We start from the raw sequence: 12,855 nt of genomic DNA, 5'->3' as shown, positions 1-12,855 counted from the left end.
TTACTATGCACAAAGTACTTATATACTGTATCAACAATATCGATACCTTCTCTTTTCTCCCAGTGCATCATAATTTCATTACATTTCCCAGACCTCCTTAGCGCCAAAGACTCTCCAGCACCCACTCTATGTCTTCAGGACTCTCCACCTTTCTACTCAGATTCCATCTTACAGAGACACAATGACATTTAATTTTATGTGTCAATGTAGCTGCACTGTGATACCCAGTTGTTTGGTTAAAAACCAGTCAAGATGTTGCTGTGGAGCTATTTTTCAGATGTGACTACATTTACATCAGTAGACATTGAAGAAGGCAGATTACCCTCTAGAATGTGGGTGGGCCTCATCCAATCAGTTATAGGCCTTAAGGGAAAAAACTGAAGTCCCTTGAAGAGAAAAAATTTTGCCCCAGAACTGTCTTTGGATTCAAGACTGCAACATCAGCTCCTGCTGGAATTTCCCTATCAGTCCCCCCTGCAGATTTTGGACACGTAAGGCCCTGCAGCTGTATGAGCCAATCCCGAAAAGAAGTCTCTCTCTCTATATATATACATCCTATTGGTTCTGTTTCCCTGGACAACTGTGACTAGTACAGAGACTAAAGAGCAAGGGGAAATCATGATTATTTTATATAATCAGAAGGTATCCTGAAGTAAAAGACAGATATATCTTTTTTGCTGTTGATGGAAGTGTGTAGAATAGGGTGAACTACATCCAAAAAGAGCAGATATGAGGCTTTGAGAGCCTTGACATACTCGATATATTATGACTAAAAAATGGAAAACACATTATACCCTCCTAGAATCATCACCATTGTCAACACAAATGTGGCAGTACAGTGCTGTAGAATGGACACCAGATTTGAGATCAGAAAGACTTGAGGTTTTGGACTTCCGGCCAAGATGGAGGCTTAGACGGACACGCTAGGTCTCCCTCTACAACTAGAGAGGAATACAACTACTTCAAAACAAAGGATAACTAGAAATTCCAGAAAATAAAACTACACGGAAGTCCAACATATGAAGTTATAAACCAGCGGTGCCATTTGGGCAGGTAAGAGTTAAAGTGGGCAGTGCTGTTTGCGGTCGCACCGGAGCGGCGGGCGGCGAGGAGTCCCAGCTACGCAAGCCCCTGGCAGTGCGCGACCCCGGCGGGGAGTCCCGGCGGCCAAGCCCCTGGCGGTGCGCGACTCCGGCGCTGGGGAGAGCGGCCGCCGCATCGCCTTGAACAGTGAGGCCCAGGGGGGCGGGAGGACGGATCCCGGTCTCCTAGCTGAATAACTGTGTGAATCCATCTTGGACCCCCGCCCCCACAGAAAGCACCACAGGGCTGCGAAATAGGTCGCCGACAGGCGCCGGTCGCTGAATTGTGACGCGTACACAGGCACTGCCCCCGACAGCCGGCCCAAGAAAACAAAACGCATCTGTCAAAATGTGGCAGACAACTATAGAAATCCCGGTGACACAACTCACCAGGCAGCAGATAGAGAACCTGACAGATGAACAGATAAGAAACCTGTCAGAGGCTCAGTTCTGGGCCATTGTTATCAGGTGGCTTACAGAATTCACAAAAGAGCAGGAAAAAGATAAGAAAGAAGCGAAAAACATTCATAACGAAAGGAACAAAACCGCATACGAGACAGATGGTGAGGAAAAAAAATCCAGAGTTCATTTCAACAAACTGGAATATGGAGAAGGAACAAGCAGTCAACCAATGCAGAGAGAGGAAATGGGAAGCAACAACGAAAGGATCAGAAACCTCTGGGACAGCTATAAAAGGCCCAACATAAGAATCATTGGTTTGCCAGAGAGTGAGGAAGATGAACTAGAACTTGAAAAATTGAGTGAAAATATAATAAAGGAGAACTTCCCAGACTTGGGGAAGGGAATAGACTTGCAGGTCCAGGAAGCAAGGAGAGTTCCCAAGAGACTGGACCCAGGGAGAACCACTCCAAGACACATTATAATCAAAATGTCAAAAATTAAAGATAAAGAGAGAATCTTAAAAGCAGCAAGAGAGAAGAAAAGAATTATGTACAAAGGGGTCCCAATTAGACTATCAGCTGACTTCTCAAGGGAGACCCTACAGGCAAGAAGGGACTGGCAAGAAATATTCAAAGTAATGAAAATCCAAAACCTACAACCACGAATACTCTATCCAGCGAAATTGTCATTCAGAATAGAAGGACAGAGAAAGTGTTTCCAGGACAAAATAAAACTGAAAGAGTTCATTAGATCCAAACCACTGTTATATGAGATGTTAAAGGGACTGGTTTAAAAAACAGAAGCTAGGGAGATGAAACAAAGGCAAACTAAACAGGCAACGAGAGTGGAAAAGGAACTGTGGGTACGGGAAGCATATTGGGGGGAGGTCAACAGGGAGGGGGAGTGGGGAGAGGGAGGGAGATGATATAGGAATTGGGGATCATGGTAGGAGGGAATGGAATAGACGGAGAGAGGTTGGGAGGAACTGTATGCACAACTAATGGACATAATCTAAAAGGGGGGGACAACTGGAGGGAGGGGGGCCACCGGGTGGAGGGGAACAGAGGGAAAGGAAATTGGCGCAAATGTAATATTTTAATCAATAAAACACATTAAATCTGAAAAAAAAAAAGAAAGACTTGAGGTTTTTATGCATATTTCAACAAATGATTAACTTCTGAACATCTATAATATGGAGATAATAACATATTCCTCAGAGGATTTTTATGAGAATTAAAGAAGATATGTAAAGTGGGTCTGACCTACACCCAACATTCAAAAATCGGCAGCTGCTGCAAATATTATCCTCATCATTATTATACGTGTAGCACTGATGCTGCCTTGTAAGTTTTCATGTCTAGTTGAAAACCATTAAAATAATGGTAGATGACATGGATGAATAAGCATCATCACAATAGTGTAGCTAAATATTATAACAGTAGTTACAAGATTTTGAAAATCTAATATGTCTCAGGTAATATGCCACTGCATTGAATGCCTCATTTTATTTAATTCTCACCACAATACAAAAAAGGAAAAGTAGAATCAGAAAAGATGAAGAATGCTCTTAAGGTCACAGAGCTAATAAATGGCAAAGCAGAAATTCCAACCTAGGTGTTTTTGTTTTTTGTTTCTGTGTGTATTAACAACCACTGACTCTTAAGGTCGATCATTACTTGTACGCAGGGACCACATCTCTTTTGTTCATACTGATAAGCCTGGTGCCTCACTTGGTGCCGAGCCTGCTGTAGGTACAGAGTACCTATTTGAAGGAAAAAAGGAAAGTTTTCCTTGAAGTCGCATTCTGCACAACAGTAGCAAAGAACTGTGTTTCTCATACTTGCCTGGATGGTGAATGGAACAGGCTCTCGCCACACTCTCCCATCCACAACAAAACCTTGGTTTGTCCCATCTGTGGCCACAAAAGTAAAGCAGTCAGTCTGGGGGTCCCCTCCTGAGTGCCTGTAGGCCACATGCCTGCTGTCCACATCCCGTTGGGTGAAACTGTGCTGAAGCAGCACTCTGCCCCGCAGGCAGAGCTGGCCACGCTGCGGGGGCTGGGCCACAAGGAAGGTGAGGTTCTCCGCAGGCGTGTCTGGGTCGGTCAGCTGCAGCAGGTCGGGGGAGAGCAGGCCCATGGCCCCTGTGGCCAGTCTCAGCCCCTTGTTCCTGGTCACCACAGGCAAGGCTCTGTCCACAGTCTCCAGTATGATCTCAAACACCCCGTGCTTGGTCTGCAGTCCATTGCTGACAATGAATCTGGCAAAGAGAGGCAAGGCAGCCTTCAGCATGGATTCTTGTGTCACCATCTACTGGAATGAAATGATAACACACACCTTTACTGAAGGATATGTCGTGTTGGGACTCAAGTGAAAAATCAAGGGCATGTCTTTCAGAGGGAAACTGTTCTATTTAATAAGTCACTAGGTAACCCACACGTTGCCCATTCCACACCCAAAAGCATTTTCTCATTAACATGGATAGTAGTAGACTCTTGTGGTGGAGCAGGCAGATACTGCCAGTGATACTTCTCTGGCTTGTCGGGGCTTAGAGTACATAGTTCCTTGCCCCAAATGGGAATTTCACATCCAATTAGACCCACCGCATGAGTTTGAAGAGATCACTCATTTTATACAGGTATACCTTTGCAACTGTATTTTCTTAGTGGAGATTTAATAAGCTAAACTTTTAATACTGATAATTGGAGGCCAATTCAATCAATGGCCGAGCAAGCTGAATTTGGCTAACTCACTGTATATGTATGTTTGTGGTATATGTCTTCAGATCACACTACTTAGCCGTGTGATCATGCCTAACTAACCTTTCCTTTCTGGGCATCACTGTCACTCTTCTGCAAAGTCAAAGATGGGCCGAATGATCTCTATGGGTCATCCTGCTCTAAAATATCATGTGATGCTCTAATCCCTTACTTTTTGTGTGCTTCTATAATACATTTCCCTTTTACAAGGTATGTGGGAGTTATGAGAGACAAGGATTACTTCCCTGCTTTAAAGAAAAGAAAATTGTAGCAGAAGCATGGAGGAAATCACAGACAGGTAGGAGACAGAACTGGGATTAGAACCTGGGTCTTTGGACACACTCCTTCTGCTCTTGCAGAGTTATTAACAAATGCTGTTTTAGCCATACACTAAGAAAGAGTGGGTGTCTGAGCAGCACTGCGGAGTTATAAAGAGAAAGCTGAAATGATATAAATTCAAGATAAGTAAAACCTCTCTCACAGTCTTGAGTTTGTGATACCATGACGTGCTTCCGATTATATTGATCACTAAATTACATTACACCCACCACTGCCAATCTCAAAATAAAACTAATTTAAGTGATCTTTAGAAAATGTCAATGTGTAATTTTTATTTTAAGGAGAATAGAGAATATCATGAAATTAAGCACACAAAATACAGTATTAAAACTCCAAAAAGTTAGGAGTTTTAGTTGACAAATTACATATAATTGACAAATTCACCAGAAACCCCCAAAATGTACTTCAGAATAATCATGAAACTGTGTCTATTAGTTTTTCTATATGTATTGTAATTTCTAGAAGTATTCATGGAGTACACACTCTTACACTTCATGAATGTAAAAATTTCTAAAAATAATTTCAACTAAATATAACATTAAATTATATAAGAATTTTCTTTGGAGTTTTTTTATTTTTATTTTTTGGTTAGTTTTATTTTACTTATTTATATTTTATTGAATTTATTGGAGTGACATTGGTTAATAAAATTACATAGGTTTCGGTTATGCAATTCTATAACACATCTGTATATGGCACTGTGTGTCACCACCCCAAGGCAAGTCTCCTTCTGTCACCACTTATCCCCTCTTTACCTTGTTTTACCTCCCGCTGCCCTGGAGGTGCCTTTTTTAACTAGAGAAGAAATGGGGTTTATATTTATCTTACTAATCTGACAAATTTAACTAACGTATTTTTTATTTTTCGCAAAATGCATTTTGTCCTTCAAGGTTTGAGGGCTGCTGCTTTGCTTTTGAACAGGAAGGAACCTGGGACCATGTTGTGTGAGCACAAGGAGTTGACCAGCTTGCTGGAGGCGAGCAGCTGGACCAAAAGCAGAGAGAGATGAGTCTGGATGACGCAGATTTTGCTTTGAAGGCTAGGCTAAAATTTTTGAGCTTTTTAATTATCTAGTTGATAAAAACTGCCTATCAGGAAAATAGAAAAATCTATGTCCAAAATGTTTAAAATGCTAAGAGAAATATAACAAAGCAAATCTCAACATTCTACACTCCTAGACTTGTAAAGAATATATGCTTGCTTTCTCCCACAACATTATTTTACTGTCTGAATAAGGCTATTAAATTAACTTTGGAATGGTAGACTGAGCAAAATCACTTTGTCTCCTTAAAATAAAACCATCAATTTTTCTTTTGTAAAGCTGAACTTTTGATAAATAATTTCTAAGCAAATAGGGTAATTTGACTGCTTGATCATGAAGTCTTTACAAAATTATTTTTAAAAAAATAGAAACACACCCAGAAAAATATGTGTTCAACTTTTTACTTCTTAGTCACCTTAAGAGTTCCAAAGACCAAGTGAAAGGGATCTTTAGGTATAAAAATCATGGTCTGTTTTTCAGAGAGCTGTCTATGGAATTATGCCTTTACTCTGTTGTTTTCCTGTTACTTTCTCATCTCTCCTCCCGGGAGCCTGTCATCTGTCTAGAGGTAAAACAAGGAGGCCAGGCGTTTCCTCAGTGCTTCCAACTGCCCCTTTTTCTACTTACCCCACCCAGCAGTTCCTTTCATGCTTCCTGTTTGCCCCTCTTTCACAAATAAAGTGCCTCTCTATTCCCTACCAGACCCCTATATCAAAATGTGCTCTTGTAGAGAACTTGAAACCAGCCATTTATAATTGAGCACACATTTAAGCCAAGGGGCACATATTTTTAGTATTAGCATTAATTGTGAATTAAAGATTCTGTGTCCCATTAAAACCTGTCAAATATCTGCAGTGGAAGGAAGGGGAAAGCAGGTGGGAGCCAGTACCAGAGCCAGGAGGTACGTGGGAGCTGCAGTCACTGCCTGGGGCTCAACCAGAGGCAGCCATTTTGCATATCTGACTCTGACTTTTCTCTCTAGAGACTGAATTCTGACAATGCCTGAGTTGTCTGCAAACTCAGTCTCAGGATGGCTGCATTTATCTGTGAGTGTGTGACCTGTTGTGAACGCATTGAAGTTGTCTTACGATCCAGGCTGCCGTTCTCACACTCCCTTCTGCCTGATGACGGGGATCTGACCACGCTGGAAATAGGCAGCCTGACATCAGACAGATGGGACTGAGGGCAAGCAAGGCAAGGACCATAGAGGAGAAATAAATATGTTTACTGAGGCCACTGTTCCCAGCTGGGACACCGAGGCAGCTGTCTGCACTGACCTAAAGCTAATAAGCCAGTGGTGAAAAAGATGCAATTTCTAAATATGACTTGATCGAAAACATCATTCACTTTCAGGAGGAACAACGCAAACTACTACCAAGCAGAGAAACATTATCAGAGAGAGAGAGACAGAGACAGAGAGAGAGAGACAGGATAAATAGACATGGTTGGCTTCCTAGTCAAAGAAAGCCTAGCAGAACAAGTGCAACAAGGTCAGCTCTGTTCATGTCTGCCAAGGTTAACCAGGTGATCTTCCAAAGGTTCCCCTCCCTGCCCCCAAAGAAACCTTCCAAATATATTCTCAAGTTTTAAAACAACAATGCCATTGCTATAATGGCACCTGTTCCAAGGTTAAGAAGCTAGTATGAAGGTAGCAGCTCCTTCTGTGGGTCAATTTTGTTTAATTTCCTTTATTACACTTCCCTGAGAAAAGACAGCCAAGATGACCATTGTTCCCATGAAATCTGGGGACTCTCAGATTTGCCTGGGTGCCTGCCTGGTCTGATTTCACCATTACCATGGTGCTTTCAGGCTTTCTGCATTTCCTGGCAATAGAGTTGGCTGAAGAATCTGCCATCTGTCATGGCATTTAAAGGATAAAAATGGAATCATAAATAGAGCCAGTTCCTCAGGGGGAAAAAAAAAAGTCCAGCCAGCATGTCAAAATGGGGGACATTAGCATGTTCTTTTAGCGCACGGCTGCCAGGAGCTGGAGTCAGCTTGCTAATCACTTGGTGTCATCTGTCCTAGAATGTGCTGCCAAATCTTTCTTCCAGGCCAGCAGCACCAAACAATGCTGGAGAAATTTATGATTCACAAAATATTTCTGCAGAAGGTAAAATCTGATCATTAAACTCCCTCCTCACCCCATTTAATTAATGCTGCCATACCTTACATTAAAAAAGAGACGAGAGAAAAATCCTCTGCCACAGAATTTATCTCTTCTACCCAGCCAAATTTCTTGCCAGATTTAACAGCAAGCAACATAAATTTAGGTGATTAGATCGGTTGCATATATTTAATTTTTAAAAAGCACAATGATCACACTTTCATTAAAACAGGCATTCAGCCTTGGTTGAGCGCCACCTGACAAACACCACAGCAGTCCATGGTTGGGTTGGGGGATGACAAGATTAGAATGAGGGTCTCAGGCAGATGCTAGGCTCTTCCCTTATAAATATGCAAAACTGCTGGCCAAACATCAGAATGGCACAGCGAGGAGGTTCCTTCGCACAAGTGCAGATTTTCCACAAACTGGTGGTACCATGAGGTATGATGGAAAGAACTCTCCAAAATGAGCTATCAGCCCAAATTCAGCCCTGATTCTGTTATTTCAGTTGAGGTGACTTTCTTTGCCCGGTGGACCCTCAGTTTTCTCATGCATAAAATGGGAATAAACCATCCCACTCAAGGTGGAGGTATAAGGAAATGATATGCAAAAAAGGTCTAGCACACTGCCTGATGCATTGTAGCTGTTCAAGCATTACAATTTTTCCTACAAGCAAATGAAAGGATTGGACTACATAGCTGCTTTCAATCTTTGTTTATTTTCTCCCTATCGACCTGTTGCCTAATCTTGACTCATTCAAACATTACCTTCATAATTTTTTGTCATTTTCTCATAGTACCTGTACTCTTATTGCTTAATACTTTGCTTCCTATCAACTCACTTTTTTACTTAAATGAATGTCCTTACAAGGAAATCTTTCAACAATTAAAAACTTAATCTGCATAAATACTACAAAAATACATATACAAAAAGTTTTTTAAAAAAAATTCTAGCTGGATATTGTTGCCCAATGGCTTGTAGCCTGAGGCCTGTACTCTCCCTGTTAAAAAGGCAAAACAGTAAATATTGAAAAGCTGTTAGCACAGGCCAGAGACTTCCCTCTGGAAATAGTCTGGAGCATGGAGAAAACTAAAAGGCGGTAGCTTCTCACTCTTAATTCCCTCCTTCCTGGGCCAGCCTGCCTCATTTTGCACCCTTCTATCCCTGGTAGTACAAATAATGCTTGGGGAAAGCCTTTTTGCTAAGAGAAAGCCTTGCTCAGAAGGAGTCCAATGTGCAAAACAAACCAAAAATCCAACCATCATAACAAAGCTCTGTTACCAAGTTGGGGCGAGGGCCCAGAGCCCCACCAAGTCAGCTGCTTCATTTTCTGTCTCTGGGAAACCCCAAGGGGGCTTCTGGATACCCTAAAAACTCTTCAGAATGTAATACTTAGAACAGCGGACTGGGCCAGAGCAGGGATTGCTAGTGCTGACTTCATTAGACTCACCTGGAGAGCTTGTAAATACACGCATTCCTCAGACAGGACTTACCAAAGTCACCTCTCTGCCACGAGGCCCAAGAATTTGTATTTTGATACATCTCGCAATTAACTCTGAGAATCTAGAAATTCAGAGGTTCCAGGGATAAATGATTTCTAAAGTACCATCTAGTAAGACTTTCTATGGATGTGAATTAGGAAAGTTTTACATCACCCAATGTGGAAATTTTGTTTTTCATTTATAGTTCATCATTACCATCTGATTAATACCTAACATTCATTTTTGAACACCTTCACACATTTATTCATCAAGGAAATTATTAATATCTCCAGTAGACTCTCTGGTGGGCAATGACTGGGGGGAGTCGGAATAGATGAGAGCAGAAAGTTCTAGAAAGAAGCATAAAATTAAAAGCCCTGAATCTGATACACATGGATTAAACCAAGAAGCAACCACTCTCCATTAATGGCAGGAGGAAGAACAATCTTTGTTATAACTTCTTTCCTCCCTTAAGATTATGCTTGGTGTTATAAAAATTGGAGGGAAAAAGGGACCAAGGAAAGAATATAATAAAAAAAAAATGATAACGACAACATCTCACCTAATACAGGAACTACTGAACAAAACAAACAAATGAGCAAAATAGAACCAGAGGCTTAGAAACAAGGAACAGACTGACAGTGACCAAGAGAGAGTGGGGGAAGGGGAGAAGGAGGGGAAAAAGGGGAAGGGTTTAGTCAAGGAACTAGTGTGAATGACCCATGGACACAGACAACAGGATGGGGACTGACTGTGGGAGAGGGGGGAGGTGGGCAGGGCAGGGGAGAGCAATGGGGGAAAAAATGGGACAGCTATAATAGAACAACAATAAATTAATAAAAAATAATTGCTAAAAAGTGATAATGACAACAGTAGTAATAATAGCAACTAATATTTATTCTGTTCTTCCTATGTGCCACATATTATTTTAAGTACTTTATATGTATAAGCTCATTTAAACCTCCCAACAATCCTGTGAGGCAAGTACAACGAGCATCTTTTCTTCTGCAGAAGAGGAAGCAGGAGCACAGTAGGAAGTGTGACTTGATGAGGGGAATTGCAGGTAAGCAAATGAAGTGATGGCGGCGGTAACTGACCCCAAGCCTGTGCCTCAACAATTCCGCTGAACCACTTCTTGAGCAAAAGAACCAGTGTGGAAAGAAATCCCCCATCTCGTGTTTTACTTAGTTAATGACTAGCAACATTCAAGCACTGAGTTGGTTATGAAGATATTGATTGATCAGATGATTATTTGTTAAGGACATTTGTCAAGAGAAAAAAAGTATGAGTTCAAACTTCCCTGGATTTTTTAACAGTTCAACTGTGCAAAATCTTAATTCTAAATGCTGAAAAGGCAAGCAAAACTCATTTCACTGACCTTTAAACAGTGTTTATCATAGCAGACATATTGAATTTAGATAGATAAAAATGTATGATAGAGAGTAGTATTTGAACATGGATGCATTGGTATGCTTTACAACATAGGAGTATGCTACATTTATCTTATTTTATAGCGTTCTTTTGAAGGTTGTATTCAGACATGGTGAAAATTATTCAGAACCCCTGTGTGTATGACAGATGAACCAATGCTCTCAGGGCCTCCTTCTTAATTGGTAAAACTCAGGATTGAATATGTACCATGGTTCCCCCAAAGGTTAATTCAGGATTTTTTGGTTCTTATTCTAGCCCTGAAGACATGTATTTCTATCAAGGACTTTGACGTTGCCAGCTTTGAGAACTGCTAGATGATAGATCCTCCAGAGTTTCTCCTGCTTTATGTGACTGGAAACAGATTTCAGCATTTTAAATGACTGTAGACTTTCATTCATGCAGTATCTGCCTTTTCACCAGATTGTAATTCATTCCAATGATTTATTTGATACACAATCCTTGAACAGGTGCACGGCCCCCAATTATAACATAGTTTCTACGGGGAAATATGATCCACTATATGACAACATGATTTATGATATAGTTACCCAAACACATTGTGTCACAAGGCAGTATCTGCTTATGCCAAATGTTTACTAGTAAATACCTTTTCCTCATATAGAAAAACATACTCAAAAAAAGCAGTAAATTCCTTTTCTGTCTCCCATTAGATGGTCCTCAGCTCTTCACATTTCTCCTCATAGAAAGCTTTCATTTAAATCTACTTTTGTGTTCACTTTAAAACAAGCCCTAATTTCCCACCCAGCTATGGTCATTTTAGTCATGTCTTTCACCTTTATGCACCTAGGGAGTAGAAGAGGAAGGCAGATCTACCAGAGCTGGAAAAGGACTCATTTTTCCTCCTTTTGTCTTCCTAAGAGATAATTTAGAAAAGGGGTTCTGAAACATTCCCTAGGGGCTCACCTGAATGTGTCACTGGGGACAGACATCTTCCTCTTATGTACATAGCAGACTGTCTGTCCTGCTACGTCCATTTGGCTGAAACTTGTAATGGGGACTCCAGGGTGGTGGACATATTCCACCTGGCCATACTGCGGTGGGAAGGTGATGACAAAGAGCAGTTCCTCAGGCTTGTCTGTTCCATCCACAGCAAGGAGAGTGGTGGTCGTCAAAAAACCTCTGTCACCCTGAGGCACCACAAGTGGTTTTGCAAGGATGACAATATCACCTACATGGCACAAGAGGCTGTGGTCAAGAACCCAATTTTAAAAAAATGTCCAAGGTTAAAAACAAAAACAAAAAAGGCTAAACTGTGCAGAAATCAAAACTAACATAATGTGGAAAGGTTTATATAACTATGATTAATGAAGGAATTAGGCAGAAGCTATGAGAGGATATTACACAGAAGAGGAAACACATATGGCCAATAAAAATACAAATAGATGCTCAATCTCAATAATCGTGAAAATACAGATAAAGATCACAATAAATTGCCATCTCATAACCCACTGCGTAGCAAAAATGTAGAAATCTGATGATGCCAAATGTTGAAGAGGATGTAGATCAGGAGAATCTTTCATGTGATTCTGGTAGAAGAATAGACTGGTACACAGTTTGGCATTATTTTGTAAAGAGTTGAATGTCACATACTCCTTGAGCCAGTGACCCCACTCCAGCTGTGTAGCAGAGAAGTGTGTGCACCTGCACCCCGGAGGCATGCACCAGAAAGGTCACTGCCACAGTGCTTGTAATTGAAAATGTTGGAGACAACCCAAATGCTTTTTCAAAAAGTGAGTATAGAAGCGCACTGCGGGCTATTCATGCAAATAAATCTTACACAATCGCAAAGTGGATGAACTACAGCTACATGCAACTACACAGATATAGCTTACTAACAGTTGTTAGTTTTGTGAGCCAGTCCCAGAAAACTATAAACAAAAGAAAGAAAATAATTAACACAAAATTAGTGATGGAGGAGGGGAAGGGAACAGAGGTAGATGTTGGTTACTGTTCATATTTCAGTCCTTGAAGTGTATGGTGGTTGCACAGGTTTTCATTATATATTTTAAAAAGAATGTATGAATGAGTGTATGAAGGAGAGAAGCAGAGTGGGTCACACATGGACTAAGGATGCAGTGTTTCATAAATTAAGAATTATAATCCATTTTTTGTTCATTAACAAATAATCATATCTAAAATATAGAGCTTCTGCTGTGTGCCAAGCACAGGCCTAAGGGCTCCTACACCTTCAC

General features: G+C 41.0%; 1 protein-coding gene across 1 annotated transcript in view; it reads right to left on the bottom strand.

The window, feature by feature from the left end:
- FREM1 (FRAS1 related extracellular matrix 1) overlaps positions 1–12,855 on the bottom strand; it is a 165,517-nt gene that overhangs the window by 41,770 nt on the left and 110,892 nt on the right. The window contains exons 24-25 of the mRNA XM_090274092.1: positions 11,567–11,831; positions 3,329–3,743 (exon numbers count right to left, since the gene is read on the bottom strand). Coding sequence (XP_090130218.1) covers positions 3,329–3,743; positions 11,567–11,831 — 680 coding nt within the window. The remainder of the gene's footprint in view (positions 1–3,328; positions 3,744–11,566; positions 11,832–12,855) is intronic.

This window comes from Furipterus horrens, unplaced genomic scaffold (genome assembly GCF_987537825.1).
Source record: "Furipterus horrens unplaced genomic scaffold, mFurHor1.1.pri manual_scaffold_4, whole genome shotgun sequence".
NCBI classification, from domain to species: Eukaryota; Metazoa; Chordata; class Mammalia; order Chiroptera; family Furipteridae; genus Furipterus; species Furipterus horrens.
The sequence above is the reverse complement of the archived record's forward strand: the minus strand, read 5'-3'. Positions and strand labels throughout refer to the sequence as shown.